Source organism: Cimex lectularius, unplaced genomic scaffold (genome assembly GCF_000648675.2).
Source record: "Cimex lectularius strain Harlan isolate CLEC.00 unplaced genomic scaffold, Clec_2.1 scaffold24, whole genome shotgun sequence".
Classification (NCBI taxonomy): Eukaryota; Metazoa; Arthropoda; class Insecta; order Hemiptera; family Cimicidae; genus Cimex; species Cimex lectularius.
The window spans coordinates 2,415,501-2,434,896 of record NW_019392666.1 but is presented as its reverse complement, the minus strand read 5'-3'; the positions used below and the strand labels follow the sequence as shown (position 1 = coordinate 2,434,896).

At 35.3% G+C, this 19,396-nt stretch overlaps 2 protein-coding genes across 3 annotated transcripts; one reads left to right on the top strand and one right to left on the bottom strand.

Annotated features, from left to right (window-relative positions):
- The first annotated feature begins 681 nt into the window (after positions 1 to 681).
- Positions 682 to 9,893, top strand: LOC106674329 (probable ATP-dependent RNA helicase DDX46). Of its 2 annotated transcripts, none has more exons than XM_024225140.1 (14): positions 682 to 1,094; positions 1,160 to 1,303; positions 2,904 to 3,051; positions 3,128 to 3,251; positions 3,433 to 3,737; positions 4,061 to 4,406; positions 4,565 to 4,681; positions 4,742 to 5,418; positions 6,208 to 6,323; positions 6,383 to 6,533; positions 6,595 to 6,838; positions 6,910 to 7,049; positions 7,128 to 7,310; positions 9,523 to 9,893. In XM_024225140.1, exons 1-14 carry the CDS (start codon positions 1,090 to 1,092, stop codon positions 9,763 to 9,765), a joined length of 2,943 nt encoding a protein of 980 aa, XP_024080908.1. In that variant the 5' UTR covers positions 682 to 1,089; the 3' UTR covers positions 9,766 to 9,893. The 2 variants fall into 2 exon arrangements, with proteins under 2 accessions (XP_024080908.1, XP_024080907.1); XM_024225139.1 differs by having other exon boundaries at positions 683 to 1,094; positions 3,415 to 3,737.
- Positions 9,885 to 15,296, bottom strand: LOC106674328 (inhibitor of growth protein 3-like). Its single transcript, XM_024225144.1, has 9 exons — positions 15,097 to 15,296; positions 14,951 to 15,022; positions 12,485 to 12,613; positions 12,281 to 12,415; positions 12,110 to 12,208; positions 11,824 to 12,050; positions 11,574 to 11,761; positions 11,325 to 11,514; positions 9,885 to 10,038 (listed from the first exon to the last, which is right to left on the bottom strand). The coding sequence occupies exons 1-9, from the start codon at positions 15,122 to 15,124 to the stop codon at positions 9,922 to 9,924; spliced, it is 1,185 nt and encodes a 394-aa protein (XP_024080912.1). The 5' UTR covers positions 15,125 to 15,296; the 3' UTR covers positions 9,885 to 9,921.
- Positions 15,297 to 19,396: the final 4,100 nt, after the last annotated feature.

Below are 19,396 nucleotides of genomic sequence, written 5' to 3'. Positions count from 1 at the left end.
AAGTCTCAACAGACTAGACAAGAGAGCATTAATACAATGATATGGTATACAGATGGCTCCAAAACAAATGAAGGAACTGGATCGGGTGTTATCAGTACAAGCTTACAGTAAGTACACTCATTAGGGAAGTAAGTATACTTTGGTATTTCAAGCAGAAATACATGCCATCAATCTTGTGCCCTAGAAATCTTAAAAGAGGTTACACTAGCAAAAAACCTCATAAGAGTAATAGCCAAACAGATATTAAAGCAGGTGGTTGGTTCGAATCCTGCTCGTGAGACTAACTTTTTCATCTCAACCAAGACCTCACATAAAAATAATAATTAATTGAAAGAAATAATTTGTTCATTAGACCATTAACATAAAATATAAATGTTTAAATAAATCATTGTACTAAAAATAATATTGTTTATTATTACCTTAGATGTCATAAGGTTCATGCTACCAACGAAAGGTTAAAATGAATGAATTTGACGTGAGGACTCTTTCAAAAAGCCAATCTTTGCGATTTTTGAGTTTTATTATTTTCTATATCAAGAAATAATATAAATTTAAATGATGAATATTTGTTTAGTAAGAAGGACAAGAAATAAGCCGGAATATTTTTGTCGAACTGGAACATGCAAGAAACAGCCGTCTACCTTGTTAGTTTTACTCTTTTTCAAATTTGGAGGTTATATAACAGCCGATAATTACCCTTGATTACAATTTATAAAAAATTGCAAAGAAAGCTTCTTTTGGAGTTAAAAAAGAAAAGAAAATTGTTTTTATAACAAACCATTATACACAATTAGAATTTAAAAATTACATTAAACGGTTTTAAGGTTTGTTGTATTTATCCGAGATACGACAGTTGGCCAGCCTGTTGTGTTCGTAAAGACCAAAGCGTGAGGAACGTTTCTCCTTATTGTCAGTGATTGTGTTTTCTGGCCTTTTTGATTCGTAATTCGTTTTTTAAAACTAACAATGACGAGCGGAAGAGAGGACGCGATCAGCCCAAGACTAGCCGGCCTCGCCCAGGTCGAGAACAAATGATGAAACGGACTACAGTCCGATAGGATAAAGACTGTACAATCGTCTATCCCCGTAATGAGGTAAGCTCTTCGAGATTGCCAAAAATCCTCCGGGCTTTAGTTTTAAAGAGATTTTCGCCCTCCAGGGACTACAGGAAAGGAAGATCGAGAAGCAGGTCCTCGAGCCCGCAGGAGAGAAGGCGGAAGCGCAGCAGGGACCGGAGGAGGAGGAGCAGGAGCAGGTCCCAAGGGAGGGAAAGGTCCAGGAGGTCCAGAAGCAGAGACAGATCGTAAGCAGACTTAAGTTCATAAATTACAAGTAGAAACGACGTTTTTCCTTGATTACAAAAAAAATAAAAAAATACGGATTATACTCAAGTCATTTAAATTCACACTTTTAGCTTCATCACTAATCGAAAAGTTGGTTCTAATCATAAACTGGTTTCACTGTGATCCAGATATTATGCTGTTTTGCTCATTAGACTACATGTTATCTACAAGTGTTGTACACGCAGATTGTAGACAGTTGGCAGTGACTGTCTACAATCCGCATGGAGTATGCACTTGCCGATAATTGGAATTATGTGAGTTTTCCTCTCGTGGTCTGAGGGGTGATAAACGTATTGTTTGATAGATCGATGGACAAAATAAACGCACCACCTGTATATTTTATTTTAGTTTATTCATACTTTTGCATAACAAAAATAGGTTTGCTTGTAAAAATAAGTCATTTGAAAAGAAATTTTTTATTATGTAACTAGCTTTTACATGCGACTTCGTCTATGCGGTACTGTTTCAACGTTGCTTTCTAATGCTAGTATGGCTTTGTAATATAACAGCCCGTTAATCAAATTCTTGATCGACCATCACTATTGCAACTTCATTAGCTGTTTCGGCGTTATAGCGGCCTCTGTGATCTTCAATTACTTGACATTGATGGTAAAAAATGTATGATCCCCTTAGGGATGGAACTTGGTCTTAAAACGCTGGTGTATAGCCATAGGGTCATTTTGGGGTTTAATTTCCAGTTTTTGGTGCATAGCCTTCTGCACCTCCCCTGTCAATTTTACCTCTGTGGATGGTTTTAGTTAAATGTTGATCCCATATAAGCCGCTGGTCTAGTTCTGAACAGATTGTACATTATAGTAAATGAATACTAAATATATGTGTGGTGATTAGTGACCGTTAATTGATATTTATTTACAAATCGTGAGATGCGGTCTGGTGTGATGTAGGTTTCAGAAAAACATTTTCTTTATCGTGCCAACGTTTCGATCTTTATTGAGATCATCTTCANGGGCCCTGAAGATGATCTCAATAAAGATCGAAACGTTGGCACGATAAAGAAAATGTTTTTCTGAAACCGACATCACACCAGACCGCATCTCACGATTTGTAAATAAACTAAATATATGTTGCCAACTGAGCTTGTACTTACAGTAAATACACTGATGGGCAAAATGAACACAGGTATATTTATATTTTGGATATCAAAAATAGGTTTGATTGTAAAAATAAGACATTTAAAAAACAAATGTTTACCTAATTCTAAAAAACATTTATTGAGTAAAGAAAAAGAAAGTGCAAAAAAAGAAATATTTTTTGTCCCCTTTAATACTCAGTGTGTGTTTTTTTGTGACCAGTTGTTTAATAATTATTGGATTTGTGAGGAGCAGTAAAAAATGTGGTAGTTTAGAAAAACACTTTTTTTATGTTGGGCCCTGAAAGGATAAAGTATTAAATTATGAACTGAAAAGTGTCACTTTTTAAATGATTTTTGAAGTATATATTGTTAAGAACAAGCACTTTCTTCCCTTGCCATCAAGCCCTTTGGTACTTGTCAGTTTTATTTTATTTCTTCTTCCCTGAGACATGAAAATTTACTGACAGTGATAAGAAGAGATCATTGGAGTCGAGGTCAAAAAGAAGAAGGTCGAGAACAAGATCACGGTCAAGGGAACGTCCGAGCAAGAAAGAGGACAAGAAGGAAGTCAAAGTCGATCCCGATGAGCCATTTGACCCAACAAAAATCGACAAGGTTTACATTTAATCAGTACTTATTTGTATCAGTACTTATTTGCTTCCTGGTTGTAATTATTTACTTTATTTTCCAGGAGGAGGAGCAGAGGAGGTTAGAGCTTGAGATGCAAAAGCGAAGAGAACGAATTGAAAGGTGGAGAGCAGAAAGGAAGAAGAAGGAAGTCGAATCTGTTAAGAAGGACTTGAAAACGTCAATTGGTACTTGTACAATTTATTTTATATTTTTTTTAGTAATAGTTAAGATTAAGGATTAATCTACAATAAGAAATTGTATGAGTTTCAAAATGTCTGCTTGGATTTATTGTGGTGGTTCTGTAATGAATGATTGCTCTGTAGTTGGGTCAGAAGTATACTTTTTCAGCAAATCTACAACTTCCAGCAAAAAAGTGGAATCTCGAGGATGACAGCGACGAAGAGGGAGAGGAGACAAGCAAGGAGAAGGAGACTACCAAAGAGACAGAAGAAGCTGAAATCGACCCCCTCGACGCATTCATGATCGGTGTCCAGGAAGAAGTAAGGAAGGTGAACAAGCTCGACAACAAGACCGGCAAGAGCGAGGTGGACGGGAAAAACAATTCCGGTTCGAACAGTTCGGGGGTTTTAATCATGACGGGGGTAGCGAAGAAGAAAGTTGACACGAAGAAGAAAGGAGAGCTCATTGAACAAAATCAGGACGGTCTTGAGGTCAGTTAAATTCATATAAAACAGTTTTGTAACTAGGTAAAAATGAAAGAATTAAAATCATTTTGAACTTTTTATGATCTGTATGTTGATAATCCTGCATTTTGATCAATTCCTAGCAATAGGTGGACCAAAATGATTAAACTACAAATTAAAATAATAAATGTTTAATTATTGGTTAAAGATTTATAAATGTTGGTACTGTTCATGGTAGGTTTTCTTGAAAAAAAAAAAAAAAAAAAAAAAAAAAAAATAATAATAATAATTAATTTAAAAAAAATCATAAATTCTTTATTAAATTTAAAGTTTTTTCTTTTTTAATCCAGTATTCCTCAGAGGAAGAACAAGAGGATCTAACAACTGCGGCCGCATCTCTGGCCAACAAACAGAAGAAGGAACTCGCCAAAGTGGATCATGCTGGAATGGACTATAACGAATTCAGGAAGGACTTTTATGTCGAGGTTCCTGAAATCGCAAAAATGACAAACGAGGAGGTCGAGCAATACAGGGAAGAACTGGAAGGGATTAGAGTCAAAGGCAAAGGATGTCCACGCCCGATCAAATCCTGGGCGCAGTGCGGTGTGAGCAAAAAAGTCCTGGATGTACTGAAAAAGCAGGGCTATGAGAAACCGACACCAATCCAGGCACAAGGGATACCAGCAATTATGTCAGGTAATATAATAATTTTTTTAATCTACGATAATGGTTTTTATTTTATCCAAAAATATTGAGAAGTGTAAAAGCTTAACTGTAGATTTTTGAAATTGGGAATAATTTTAGTCTTACAACTATAGTATTTGCTTTTTACTTTATTGATAAATTAATTTTAGGCAGGGATTTGATTGGAACAGCGAAAACTGGGAGTGGAAAAACTCTAGCTTTTGTGCTTCCAATGTTACGACACATTCTCGATCAGCCTCCGTTGGAGGATATAGACGGCCCAATAGGTAATATTTAGTAAATAATTCTGAAATAAAAAAGGGGCATTGATTTATTATGATTTTTAGCTATTATCATGACACCGACAAGAGAACTTTGTATGCAGATCGGTAAAGAAGCTAGAAAATTCACGAAATCATTAGGCCTCAGGACTGTCTGTGTCTATGGAGGGACGGGTATATCGGAACAAATTGCCGAACTGAAAAGAGGAGCCGAGATTATTGTGTGCACGCCCGGACGCATGATTGATATGCTTGCTGCTAACAGCGGCCGTGTCACCAACCTCAAACGTGTCACGTACATCGTACTCGACGAGGCGGATAGGATGTTTGACATGGGTTTCGAACCACAGGTCATGCGCATAATCGATAACGTCCGTCCTGACAGGCAGACGGTCATGTTCAGCGCGACGTTTCCAAGGCAGATGGAAGCTCTTGCTCGCCGTATCTTAACACGTCCCATCGAAGTTCAAGTCGGCGGTAGGAGCGTCGTTTGTAAAGACGTAGAACAGCACGTGATCTTGCTCGAAGAGGATCAGAAGATGCTAAAACTGCTGGAACTCCTGGGACATTATCAGGAAAGAGGAAGTGTTATTGTGTTTGTAGATAGGCAGGAAGCAGCCGACGCACTTCTGAGGGACCTAATGAAAGCATCTTATCCTTGCCTCACCCTCCACGGCGGTGTTGATCAATATGACAGAGATAGCACAATAGTGGATTTTAAAGCAGGAAAAGCAAAATTACTCGTAAGTAGGAACTTTCCATATACTCTCTCTATAATCTAAAAAAGTTTTGGATGATTATTGAACATTGTAGGAAAATAAAAATATAAATTACAATTTTAAAAAACTGTTACACAGTTGATAAATTTTATAAAAAGATGTTTACCGGGTCATCCTGACTTCCTTCCATTACGTAAAAAACAGAGTAAAAATTAATTAGTTAGGCATATATACTGCCCATAAAAAAAAAAAAGGGTTTTTGCACGAAAAATGCTAGGTCACATTTTTTTTAAAGAAAATTTCACGCTGCACGAAATTTTTTTTTTTTTTTAAGCAGGAAAAGCAAAATTGCAAAATTACTCGTAAGTAGGAACTTTCCATATAGACCCTCTATAATCTAAAAAAGTTTTGGATGATTATTGCGCATTGTGGGAAAATAAAAATATAAATTACAATTTCAAAAAACTGTTACACAGTTGATAAGTTTTATAAAAAGATGTTTACCTGGGTCATCCTGACTTCCTTCCATTACGTAAAAAACAGAGTTAAAATTAATTAGTTAGGCATATATTGCATATTTGTGCTCATGGAAAAACTGATCTTTCTCACCATCCTTAAACAATCATCTATATGGCACAAATTTAGAACTGGTAGCTTAACAAATACAAGTCAACAACTTGGGCACTGGAGTCCCTAAAAATAATGACTATAATAATAACTAGTCTGTTTATGTTAAAATACCCTACTTGTAAAATTTATTTAAAAAACAAAACCAAAAAATCGAACCATAAAATATGACTTTTTTTTTCTTAGGTTGCAACTTCAGTTGCAGCTAGAGGTCTTGATGTGAAGCATCTTATTCTTGTTGTCAATTATGACTGCCCTAATCATTATGAAGACTATGTACATAGATGTGGTCGAACTGGGAGGTGAGACTGGCACATTTTCACGGTTTTATGTAGATAGTAATGTCTAAAAATAATTTTAGGGCTGGTAATAAAGGTTTTTCATATACATTCATAACTCCAGAGCAAGAAAGGTATGCAGGTGATATCGTTCGAGCCCTCGAAGCCAGTGGCGTACCCGTTCCGAGTGACCTCAAAATTATGTGGGAGATTTACAAAGCCAAGCAAACCGCCGTAAGTTTTAAATTATTCTTTTTTAAAACGTAAAAAAAAATCTTAAATGAAAATATTTCAGGAAGGAAAGAAAGTGCATACAGGAGGCGGTTTCAGCGGTAAAGGTTTCAAGTTTGATGAAACAGAAGCAATGATAGTCAATGAGAAGAAGAAATTCCAGAAAGCTGCCCTAGGTCTCCAGGATTCAGACGATGAAGACTTAGAAAACGATATCGATCAACAAATTGAAAGTATGCTCGCGCCAAAACGTACAGTCAAAGAGATACGTGCTCCGCTCGGTTCGCTGCCGAATTCTGGAGTGCCTGGTAATAAATCTTTATTATTGGATATAATTCAGTTTTTATAGGTTTCTTTGCTTATATATGTTTATTCTTAGCAACTGACAAACTTGAACTGGCGAGAAAACTTGCATCCAGGATTCACTTGGCTAAAAATCTTGGTGCCGAAGCGAAGGGCGCCACGCAACAAGCTGCTGAAGCAATACTCAAGGGAGGAGGCACTCAACCTATAATTACAGTAAGAATAAAAATCACATTGAACATCTTTAAAAGCAGTGCAAGCAGACGCATAATGTTATCAATTTTGCAACTACATGTGTTGAAGGCGAAGACCGTAGCGGAACAGCTGGCAGCCAAACTAAACACGAGGCTAAACTACCAGCCAAAAGAAGATGATGAAAAGGGAGAAGAGGACCAGATTGAGACGTTTAGAAAATACGAGGAGGAGCTCGAGATCAATGACTTCCCGCAACAGGCGAGATGGCGGGTCACGTCAAAGGTAATGTATAAATTTATTCGGAAAAAACCAATACAGTAAAATTTCAATATTTAATATCCTAATATATCGTATACCCCAATATATTGAAAGAAAGTGCTGGTCTTTTGAAAAATCTCATTAAATCGTATAAACCCATTGCATTGCAGTCCCCTCGGTGTAATGCATTTTTTTTCACCTTCAAAGTCGAAAAAACCTCTTATAATTTCTATTTTAGCAATAAAATTCTGATTAATAAACATATGAATAGAGCGGTAAGTTCGACCGGGAAAAATTGATCAGTATTTCAAAAAAGGAAAGTCATAGATCTTTATAAAACTAACATACTTGTACAATCAAAAAAAATGACAACTTGGTTCAATGTATTTTTAATTTTTTACACTCAGTGTAGTACCATAATACAGTAGAAAACAGTTTATTGGGACTTGTCCGGATGACCAAAAGTTCAGATAATGGTTAGGGATGGAAGGGCGATTTGGCGCCCAAGACACAGCAATTTCTGGTCTTTAAAATGGGGTACTCTTTTGTTATTTATTTATATTTTTTTTGTTTAATTTTTTTATTTTATTTTTTTTTTGTGCAAAGAAGACTGTGGGCTTCTTTGATCGTGTGACTAGTGGTAGGGTGATTTGGCACCCACGACACAGCAATTTCTAGTATTTTAAAATAGGGTATTCTTTTGAAATTATTTTTGTTTATTATTATTATTATTTTTTTTACAAAACGTGACTGTCGGCTTCTTTGATCGTGTAATTAGTGGAAGGGCGATTTGGCAGCCAAGACAGAGCAATTTCGAGTCTTTTAAAATAGGATACACTTTTTTTAATTTTTGTTAATTATTATTATTTTTTTAACAAAACGTGACTGTCGACCACTCTCATCGTGTGACTAGTGGAAGGGTGATTTGGTGTCCACGACAGCAATTTCTAGTCTTTTAAAATAGGATACACTTTTTTTTATTCTTTTTTTTAAATTTTTTGTTAATTATAATTACTTTTTGTTTAAAAAAAATTTTTTTTTTATTATTATTTTTTTAAACTAAAACGTGATTGTCGGCCTCTCTCGTCATGTGACTAGTGGAAGGGCGATTTGGCGTCCACGATAGAAATTTCTTGTCTTTTAAAATAGGATACTCTTTTGTTAATTTATTATTTTTGTTTATTATTATTTATTTTTTTTTATAAAACGTGACTATCGGCTTCTTTGATCGTGTAATTAGTGGAAGTTTTTTTTTTTATACAAAACGAGACTGTCGACCACTCTCATCGAGTGACTAGTGGAAGGGCGATTTGGCGTCCATGACAGAAATTAATTGACTTTTAAAATAGGATACTCTTGTTAATTTTTTATTTTTGTTTATTATTATTATTTTTTTTTATAAAACGTGACTATCGGCTTCTTTGATCGTGTAATTAGTGGAAGTTTTTTTTTTTTAACAAAACGAGACTGTCGACCACTCTCATCGTGTGACTAGTGGAAGGGCGATTTGGTGTCCACGACAGCAATTTCTAGTCTTTTAAAATAGGATACACTTTGTTATTTTTTTTTTAAATTTTTTATTATTATTTTTTTAAACAAAAACGTGATTGTTGGCCTCTCTCGTCATGTGACTAGTGGAAGGGCGATTTGGTATCCACGACAACAATTTCTATCCTTTTAAAATAGGATACACTTTTNTAGTGGAAGGGCGATTTGGCGTCCACGACACAGAAATTTCTTGTCTTTTAAAATAGGATACTCTTTTGTTAATTTTTTTATTGTTGTTTATTATTATTTATTTATTTATTTATTTTTTTTTTTTTTAACAAAAACGTGACTGTTGGCCTCTCTGATGGTCGAATTTCAAACGACGAATTAAAGGTCTTATAGTTGAATTATGAATTTAAAAAAAATAATATACATATATTGAGTATTATGAAAAATTTATAAAAGTTATTTTAACAAACCGGTTTCCAGTAAATTGACATAGTGAATATGCCGATTTATACTCCTCTCCTTCATACAGTTTAAGATACGATACATCAAGATTTAACTGACTATTGTACAAAACGACAGTCTCTGTTACATCGCATAACATTTATCCAGGTGTAAATATTTATGAGTAGTTAAAAAAAACAAACATTTTCTCTACTCTGCCAGGATATTGTACTGCAGTACTATATTTGTTTTCTGTATTTTCTTTTATTTTTTCAATCGTTATTTATTTCCTTTTCAGGAGGCATTGGCGCAAATATCAGAATATTCTGAAGCTGGTATCACAGTTCGCGGTACCTATTATCCGACTGGGAAACCACCACCAGACGGCGAGCGCAAACTCTTCCTCGCCATAGAAAGTACCAACGAGCTCGCGGTTTCAAAAGCCAAGGCAGAGATCACTCGGCTGATCAAGGAAGAACTGCTCAAACTCCAGACCTCGGCCCATCACAGCATAAACAAAGCGAGATACAAAGTCGTTTAAGATATTTCCAATAGTAAGAGAGTTACCCAATTGTTGTAAATATCAACGGATTTCTCGTTTGTAAATAGCCCTTTTGAGACTTTTTTTAAAGGTTTATTTCAATAATAAAGCATAATGTGTGTAGGTAATTATTTTTATTTTTTTCAATATCACTTTCTAATTTTTTTTCGTCCTGTTTTTCTTCATAACCGCAGTGCAGTGTGGGCAATACCATTTCCCTTTGGGCTTTTCTGTTATCCCAACACAAGGATAGTGGTACCATTCATAGGGGCACTGAAACAAAAAAAAAAAACCTTAATAATTTTTGCTTCTCTTTTTTGAGATATTTTTCCTCTAGATTAAATGCTTTGGGATCCAAGTCTTAATAATGGTAAATAAACAAATTAATTTTACATTATTCTTATATAATAATAATTTACTATTTTTCGTGGTCTTAAGGTTTTTAGTTGAGATAAAAAAGTCAGTGTCACGAGTGGGATTCGAACCCACGACCTTCGGTAAGATACGCCGCTACTCTACCACTTGAGCTATCGTGACTTCGATCCACTCGGACACTAACTTCCCATCTTAACCCCACCTTTTGAATTTTTGCCATTTTTCAAATGTCATGTAATCTATTTGATTCTCGGCGACAAATGAAACGGCCATGGAGAGCTTTAGTGAAATACTTCATTTTAATTCATTAAATTCACTATTTTTCGTGGTCCGCTTGACCAATTAATATCATTCAATTAATTAAGGTTTTTAGTTGAGATAAAAAGTCAGTGTCACGAGCGGGATTCGAACCCACTTTTTTATCTCAACTAAAAACCGTAATTAATTGAATGATATTAATTGGTCAAGCGGACCCCGAAAAATAGTGAATTTAATGAATTAAAATGAAGTATTCTTCACTAAAGCTCTCTTTGGCTGTTTCATTTGTTGCCGAGAATCAAATAGATTACACGACATTTGAAAAATGGCAAAAAGGAGGGAAAATTCAAAAGGTGGGGTTGAGATGGGAGGTTGGTGTCCGANGGAAGTTGGTGTCCGAGTGGATCGAGGGCACGATAGCTCAAGGGGTAGAGCAGCGGCGTATCTTGCCGAAGGTCGTGGGTTCGAATCCCGCTCGTGACACTGACTTTTTTATCTCAACTAAAAACCTTAATTAATTGTATAATAATAATGTTTATATTAACAATAAAAAAATGTATACAAAACAAAGTAAATTAACATTATACAGCATGGTAAATACAGTCTTTTGGGAGTAGAAGGCTAACTACAACAACAAAAATATAAGAATGAAGTGTGAAAACTAAAAGGTAGCAAACTTTTAAGAATACATAAAGAAAAAAATGAAATTAAAAACAAAAACCTGCTAATCATAATTTAATTCCTTGAATTAGTTCAAAACGAAAAGACCAAGCTTGCCCATGAGTTATAAACAATTCTTTCCACTCAGAAATCCAAATAGCTGGGTTCTGCTGAGCTTCTTGTGCCCCATATGGGGATATCTAAATTCAGTGAGGATGGGACGTGCATCCTCTCCCCATATAACATAAAAAAGAAAGATAAATTACCGATTTGTTGTCACAAGCGACCATCATTCCAAAAGCCACTTCGTTACAGATGCAGTATCGAGGTTCATTCGGGTCGTATGTATCAGCCTTATCGCTACTCTGCGCTGTCTGTGGTGCTTCTTGTGGTGACGGCAATGAAGCCGGTGACGCTACTGGTGGAGTTCCCGTACCAGGGCCTAAACTAGATTTTCTGAGAAAATAATTCAGACATAGTTATTATGACATGTTTCAATTTATAGTTTAAATTACTTTTTATGTTTTTTATGATTGTCTTGTATGGCGGCGATCGCAGTCTGTGCTGCACCAGCAAGCTCTTTGCTTATGCTAATCTCCTGTGCTGACGATCCGACTGCGCTTCCGCCTGCGTTTGCACTGCTTCCCGAGTGTATTGCTTCATACGAGGCTTTTAGACTTGCTGTCCGCCTACCTTGCTGCATCTGGAATATTAGCATTAAAATAGAATAAAATTATACGTACTTAATTTCAACTGTAGAAATACCTGTTGGGTTGCAACAATGGCTTGGGAGGCTGCTGCTGCAATTGCGGTCCCTCCGGCTCCGATGTGGTGGCCGAGCGTATAAGCCACAGTTGGCTGCGGCGGTGGTGCTACAGGTCCGACTGAAGGATTGTTCATATTGACCCTCAACTCGGTGATCACCCTGTCTGAAGAATTGACGGCCAACCTTTTGTTGTGTCCGTCACTGGTGTTTGAATCACGTCTTTTTTCTGAAATATCGCTTAATTGAAACACTGAGAAGAAAAAAAAAAGTATAAAACTTTCTTACTGATATTAAATTCATTGTGGTGGCTCCTCTGATTTGGGAAATTATATCGATTTTCTTTCTGGCTTGAATTTGTAGTAGGCGTGTCCATTTCGTGTGATCCTTAAATTACAATTTAAACATTTTAATAATTTTTAAATTTAAGTATTAAAAATTAACTATAAGAAAAATTACTTTTTTCTAATATTTCAGTTATTCCAATGTGATCGGCTTCAAGCTCCAATTTGAATTTGAGAGTTTCTTGATCCAGTCTTTTAAGGTATCTTGCTACTATGTCGTACATCTTGCTGGCCAATTTCACTTTCTCATCTTTACATTTAATTAGAATAAATTAATAATATTAAGCATAAGGTTGTCACTGGGTTTTTCAGTTTGTACCTGAATCTTCTAACGGCTTATAGTAGTCTTTTCTTATGGCTTCGAACTCGGCCTCTTTCTCAGCCGGTTTCATCTTTTTGGCATTTGAAAAGAAGAATCTGACACGCTTTTCAAGGCTGTCCATTGCATCTGAAATTTGAAAGATTTGTTTACATGAAAAGAAAGACAATAGAATGCCTTTTACACAGGAAAAGTTATATTTTTCTCGTTTTATCTAAGGGAAAGGGTAACAACTTAGGTCAGTGTTTAGATAATTGTTTACTGTTAAATCATTACTAATCCAAACAAGGTTTCTTGCCAGAACAACTAACCAGTCAGTTACGATCATTTATGTTTGTCTCAGGAGTACATGTATCGTGGCACTGAGTCCAAATAAACAGATTCTAGTAACTTATGATACAGTCCACTTCAGAAAACATTAATTCTACCCAATTCAATATTTTAAGAACATTATTCTTTTTATGTAAGGTCTTAGTCAAGACAAAAAAGTTAGTGTCGACCAGGACTTTACATAAAAAGAATAATTAATGATTATTTTTATTTATTATATTATTATCTCTGCAGTCTATTTCTACATTCCTATTTAAAACCACACACCTCCAAACTTAATAGGGGCAAACAAATTTTCAAGAGCTCTTGATTAAAGCTTTAGGCAATTTAAATTTTTTTTAAAATATATTTATAGAAAAATGGATTTTTGAACATGTATTTCATCATGAGAGGGTAATTAAAGTCAAATGGCGATTGTTTAACATACAAAACACTTTTTAGAAAGTTTCTCTGTATGTCTGCAGGTGGCAGTATGGTCATTTCCAATCATTTTGAACCTACTAACCTCACTGTTTTGGTCTCCATACTCAGTCTCACCACTGATATAGTGTGAAATTGAAACGTATTGGACAGGCCAAAATGACTGAAAAGGAAAATTTCAGGTTCTAGGAAATAAATTTAATGAACCATGTTGTCCACTACTTGTTGATATCGTCCATATAATTTTGTAATTCCAACCTCTCAGGTTTTGAGCTATGAGCCAGATGTTTTTTAGTCAAGTGAAGTAAAGTTTTTTTCTCGCTAATCAAGTTTTGTAGATTCCCAAATAAGTGAAAATCAAAAGAGACAACATCAGGCAAATCCACCATGGATGGGGTAGGCAGCTCCAATAAATTCTGATGTGCCTGCAAAGCCAACAGGGCAAGCATTATCATTGGCGATTAGTAGTTGTTGGTCAATTGGTGACTTTAATCACTCCAATTATATGCGATATACACTAGAATTGTTTGGTTGGCAGAAAATAATAAACCACCACCTTTCATTCTCCTTACAATGTGTACAGCGGATGACTTGATTTGCACTTTGTATGGCAGATCGAAACATTATCCCTAAATAAAAGAGTCAAGTAATAACAGTGTTGTTTAAACCGGTTAAAATAGGCTGAATTTAGCTAAATAACCATATTGTGGCGCCTCTGCTTATCCATTACCCTTTTGGGATGTAATCCAGCTTTTTAAGCAGTTAACGCTGAATTTTCAGGATTTTTCTTGATGAACATTGCTGAAAAAACTTACTTTTTAGTCCCAATTACTAAACTTTATAAATTTGCGTTTATATTGCAGTGTACAGGGAAAATGCAGTCCATTACATTATTTTCAATCAATGTGTGAGGAACCAATATATAGCTCTGATAAATAATCCACCTACTTTCAGGGTCGTTGAAAAGCTTGTACAGGACTTGTTAAGTGTGTAATGCTTGTGTCCGTTGAGTGTGGGTTATTTGTTATACAATGTTGAATTTGGTCATTGCCAATGGTTGAAAGATGACCAGATCATTTTGCGTCATCCAACTCAAAATTTCTGTTCTCATTGAAGCCAACCACTTACATTTGGTGCTTTCTTCTCAATTGTCATCGATCATTACCATATATATCACAACTCTTCCTAGCAGTATAAGCTGCGGTTTTCACATTGACATAATGTCAAAAATGCATTACATTTTTATTGGTTTTATATTAGCAAAACACCTCGTTGGCAAACGATATTGATGAACGAAATTGATTAATTAAAACACCTTAATTAATCCTTTTGAAGTGTGTACACAAATCGGATAGAATTGAACGGTTGAAAAACGTTACGGACTTATTTAACAAGTTGTTATTTGCTAAATTACTAATGTATTTTATTTGATATTTTCGGTTAGCTTGTTTTTGAAAACTGTGGTCGCATGGTTTGTTTTTAATTTTATATAGACCAACAGTCGTGTATCGGCGACGCGCCAATTTTCTCGGTTCAGCAAATATTGTCCTTTAGACAATAAAAATCAACAAATTAGAATAAACAGACACAATTTATTAGGTTTATAGGCGTTTATTTGTAGTAAGGAAAGCGTAGCCTCCCGAAAGCTGTCGAGAGACCGTTATAAAAAAAAATAAGCTTTTTCTAAACACGACTATTATTATACACTCTACTTACTTTGAACTTGTAAATCTAACTCCCTCATTTCTGTAAATCTGCGCCTCAACTCCTCGGGCAGATGCTCGATCACTGTAATTGACAATAATTAACAATAACAAAGCCGTACGTAAACAAACGGTGGCTAACCTAAAAGTGCCACTTACTCTCAAGATAATCCTCCAGGTAAAGCATTGTCTCGCTCTTTTCTATTTAAATAGTCTTTTAAAAAGTTGGTCTGCTCCCCGGGGTAAACTACGGCAAACTGTTGGCAAAAGGAAATTAAAAACAAATGTCAATCCTTTGTAGGTCCACAGTTTCAAAATGCTATTTATCGAATGACCGGGGATCGAGAGTTCGAAACGCTCCCAGCTCGCCCTACGTAGTATCGATTTCCAGTCATGCCAACGTTATCGAAAATCTAGATGAATTCCTTTTTATTCTCTCATATAAACCTTTAAAACATTTAAATTATAAACATAGATAATTATATTCTTGTAATTATAATTATTCATTTAAAAAAGTCAAGTAAAAAAATATATTAAACGGTTTAACGAAACTGAGTAGCTGAGTAAAGTTTTTAATTTTTAATTTAATTTATTTTAAAGGCACAAATAGGCTGTACTTATATTAAAAATAAATTAAGTTCTATAAACATAAGAAAATAATAATAACAGCAATAATAATAATTATAAAACATATAATAAAATATACAAAACAATATATTTATTAATTTGTAGCACATTACAACTACCTTCAAGTAGGTAAGAAGTAACATCATCAAGGTAATATATACAAAATTAAAAACAAGAATGGAGAAAATTCGCATTGGTATTACTTTAAACAAAATAATAATGACAATAATATATTTTTTAATATTAATTATTTATAATCTAATGATGAAGCCACATTAAGAAAGAAAATCACAAAGAGAACAAAAAGGAAACGGGAAAAAGAAAAAAAAGAAGGAAGAAATGGAGATGATTTTTGTCGTTTTTAAAGCCTGAAAATGCGGTTATTACTTGACCATTGGTTAAAGGAATGAAGATCACGGTTCAACAGAGAGAGCTTCAGAGATGTTGGTTATAGGATATTGAATGTAAAGCTGAGTGTCGTCAGCATAAAGATGAAATTGAAAGGGATTAAGAACTCAGGAAGATCATTTAGAAACATGGAAAACAGTAAAGGTCCAAGAATAGAGCCTTGGGGTACAAGAGCTGCAGTTGAGAGAGAAGAGGAATTCGAAGCTTTAACTCTCTGAGTTCTGTCGGACAGATAGTAGAAAATAAGATTAGTAGCAGTAGAAGAAAAACCAAAAAGATGCTTCAATTTACAAATCAGCACATTTTGATTTACGGACCCATTTTTAATTTTTTTATTATTATTGTTTTTTCTTTCTTAAATTGCCAATAAAACAACCTCAGATTATATAAACATAATTTGTTTTATTTAAAAAAATTCTTCAGTCCCCTTTTCATTATTGATAATCTTCTAAACTTTTATTTATTTTTATTATATTTTTAATTTTTTTACGGGGGTATTTCAACTGCGAGGTGAACCCTCGTAGTGCCTATGCTTTTGAAAAAAATTTATAAGTACGTGGGGTTCGAACGCAGGGCCGCTGGATTTGTTCTCGACAAATTATGGGACGAAGTAGCTGCAAAATTGAATGCAACAGGAAAGCAGAAATTTTGATTAATATTAAAAATTAGTAATTTCTTAAGTAGGTATAAATTAGGTACTAAAAGGTAACTAATAGGTAATTTAAATATAAATTTGTATAATAATATCGGGTTGTCCGGAAAATAATGCAGGATTTTAAGTTTTCATTAAAAAAAATCTATATAAAATATTCTGTTTACGTTTACAGGATTACTCATTTGTATGAATGNTTTGATTAAAGAACATTGCTTTAAAGTAACTAGTTTCTTTTTTTTTGTTTAATACCAAAATCCTGCATTATTTTCCGGACAACCCAATAGTAATAGTATTTAAAAAGGAGTGCGACAAATAATGGTTTTAAATAAATTGCGAATATTTTCAGCAGCTTGGTTTGGTCTTCCAATATTACTTGGGGTAAGTTTACTGGCGGGACAAACCGAGACGAGAAGCAGGAAGCATTTCGCGGCCTGCAAGATCCTGACCCGGAGGGCACTGGGTTCGAGATTGAAAAAAACGCAAGCGGCAGTCAGTTCGAGATAGACGATCAGAGTAAGAGGTGGTCTCCTCGAGGATAAGAAAATATTAAAAAAAAGAGTGTTCGGCCTGTGCCGGGTGTGATCCCAGTGTTGTTCTTCTGCGGGTGCGGAGGGTCCTCCGAAGAGAAGGTGCTGATCCCGGCGGACACGGCACAGCCTAAGTGGAAGAGTGATCCCGTGAGTTTGATTCTTTACAATTTCGTTATCAGGCCTGATAATTTGGGACTAAAGACATTAGGTGTAAGTTTCCGTCTATTGTTAATTTAAAAGGAATATGTAAATTTAGTGATAAATAGAATAGTTGTTATTCGTATCCATTTTTTTAAAATCGTAGTTTAACTCGAAAGATTTCTTCGGTTGACGAATTAACTCCGGTAGAAGAAGGAAGAACTTCATTATTTAGTTCCCATATTTTAACTCTGGGTGGAAGCGCCACTTCATCAGGAAGAAGAGAAACAAGAAGCGCTCCATCGGTCGTCTGGGGTTCAACACGGGAACCGTATCTGTGCTTCCTTTCCTCTTTCTTTTTTCCCCTTGTTCTACTTTTCTTTTCCTCTTTTTTCCTGGTTTCGGTATTTATCCTTCTCTAAAAATACCGTGGCGCTCAACATAACATCTGTAAATCAACTGGCACCCCCCCCCCCACCGACCATCACTTGTCTCACCCTTCAACACGTCCACCCTTCTCCACCGAGCTACCGCCATCGTACGTGCAGCCACAGTAAGGAAGCTGTAACATCTCATTCTCATATAATCCATAAATTTTGCGGGGTGTTGCCTTGATTGTGTATAAAGACTGATGAACTTCAAACATTACTTTGGGGTATTCATGGGAAAATTTCCGCTTTTCATTTGTAGTTTCAACAATATAATATTTAAAGCATTTCAAGTTGAAAATATTTCTTCTTCAGAATCATTCCTTTTTAAAGAAATATTTTCAATTAATTGGTTCGATCTAAATAATACGTCACCCTTAAGCCATATCATAGAAATGAAGTTTGCGCTGTGGCTCTGATCGCTACTCTTATCATTTATTGCAGCTCCAGCATAAAGTACGCTAAATCGTTGCGGCTACCGACGCAACCTTTGATTGTTAACTTTTTGTAAAGGATGGTTTTTTCATATACATTTTGTTAGACAGTCAAGTGAAGGATTCCACCTTCAATTCAAGGCCTAACCTATCTCCAGCACCTGGAAAAACTTAATGAGGTAACCCTGATTAGGGTACCAGTACTGCAAGAGATTGAAGGTAAAAAAAGAACTAAAACTAGCAAAAGCAGGCGCAGCTCGTACGTCTTTTGGACCGGAAGTGAAATGAGAAAGGCATGACCAGATGACAACACACTGGATGAATTAACCAGGTTCAAAACAAAACAAGTGCTTCAACATCTCTTGGAGGATTCAATCTTACAATTTATGTCTAGAGACTTGTTTGTAACTCCTTCAACCTGAAGATGAGCGTTTAATGCTTGAAATCAGAACATTGTAAACAACAAATTTTGTCAGTAGGACCGTTATTTACAAAAAGTCTTCCCATACCTGCTAACTGATAGTTAATTTACCAGGCACTAATTTGTTAAATGTTACTTGTCCCGGCTTCACCGGTTCTAATACTGGGCAGCTAGGTGCTGTGTAGGAGCTATGACATCAACACCTAACAACGGGAAAACGAATGGGCAAACGGATCTATGGGAGTAGACAAATTTCCCAAAGATGGTATATACCATGGTATTTACATACGACTTGCTTGCTTTAATGAATGTACTTCTCCACCTAAAAGTCTCTGGGGTAATGCTGTTCGCGTCCGTACAATTTGTACACGTCATCAATGTGTCGTCGTGCCTATCCATTCCATGTAAAAATGTAAATCTAAATTGGGTTGCAAGGCGCTGAATGAGGATAAATCAATAATGGTAATGGCGCAGGCCTTGTAAAAAAAAGAAACAACTGAATAAACAGCAAAATAACAAAACATAAGTGGTAGAAATAGTTAAGGTGGAGAGAAATGCGGAATGGCAATAAGGCGCTTTGTTATGTTAAACCTGCATGACCTAACAGTCATGCTTAAATGTATATCCTCGGGGATCCGATGATTTCCATTTCTCAATAAATGAAATAATAATCCAATTGTAGAGGAAATATTATATCCTTATATATTATAATATTATGTGTATATATGTGTGATATATCGTGTCTCTTCTTTTTTTTTTATGCTCAACCCTGAATTCGGAAAACCGAAAACAAGTTCCCAGATGTTTTTTACGATCGG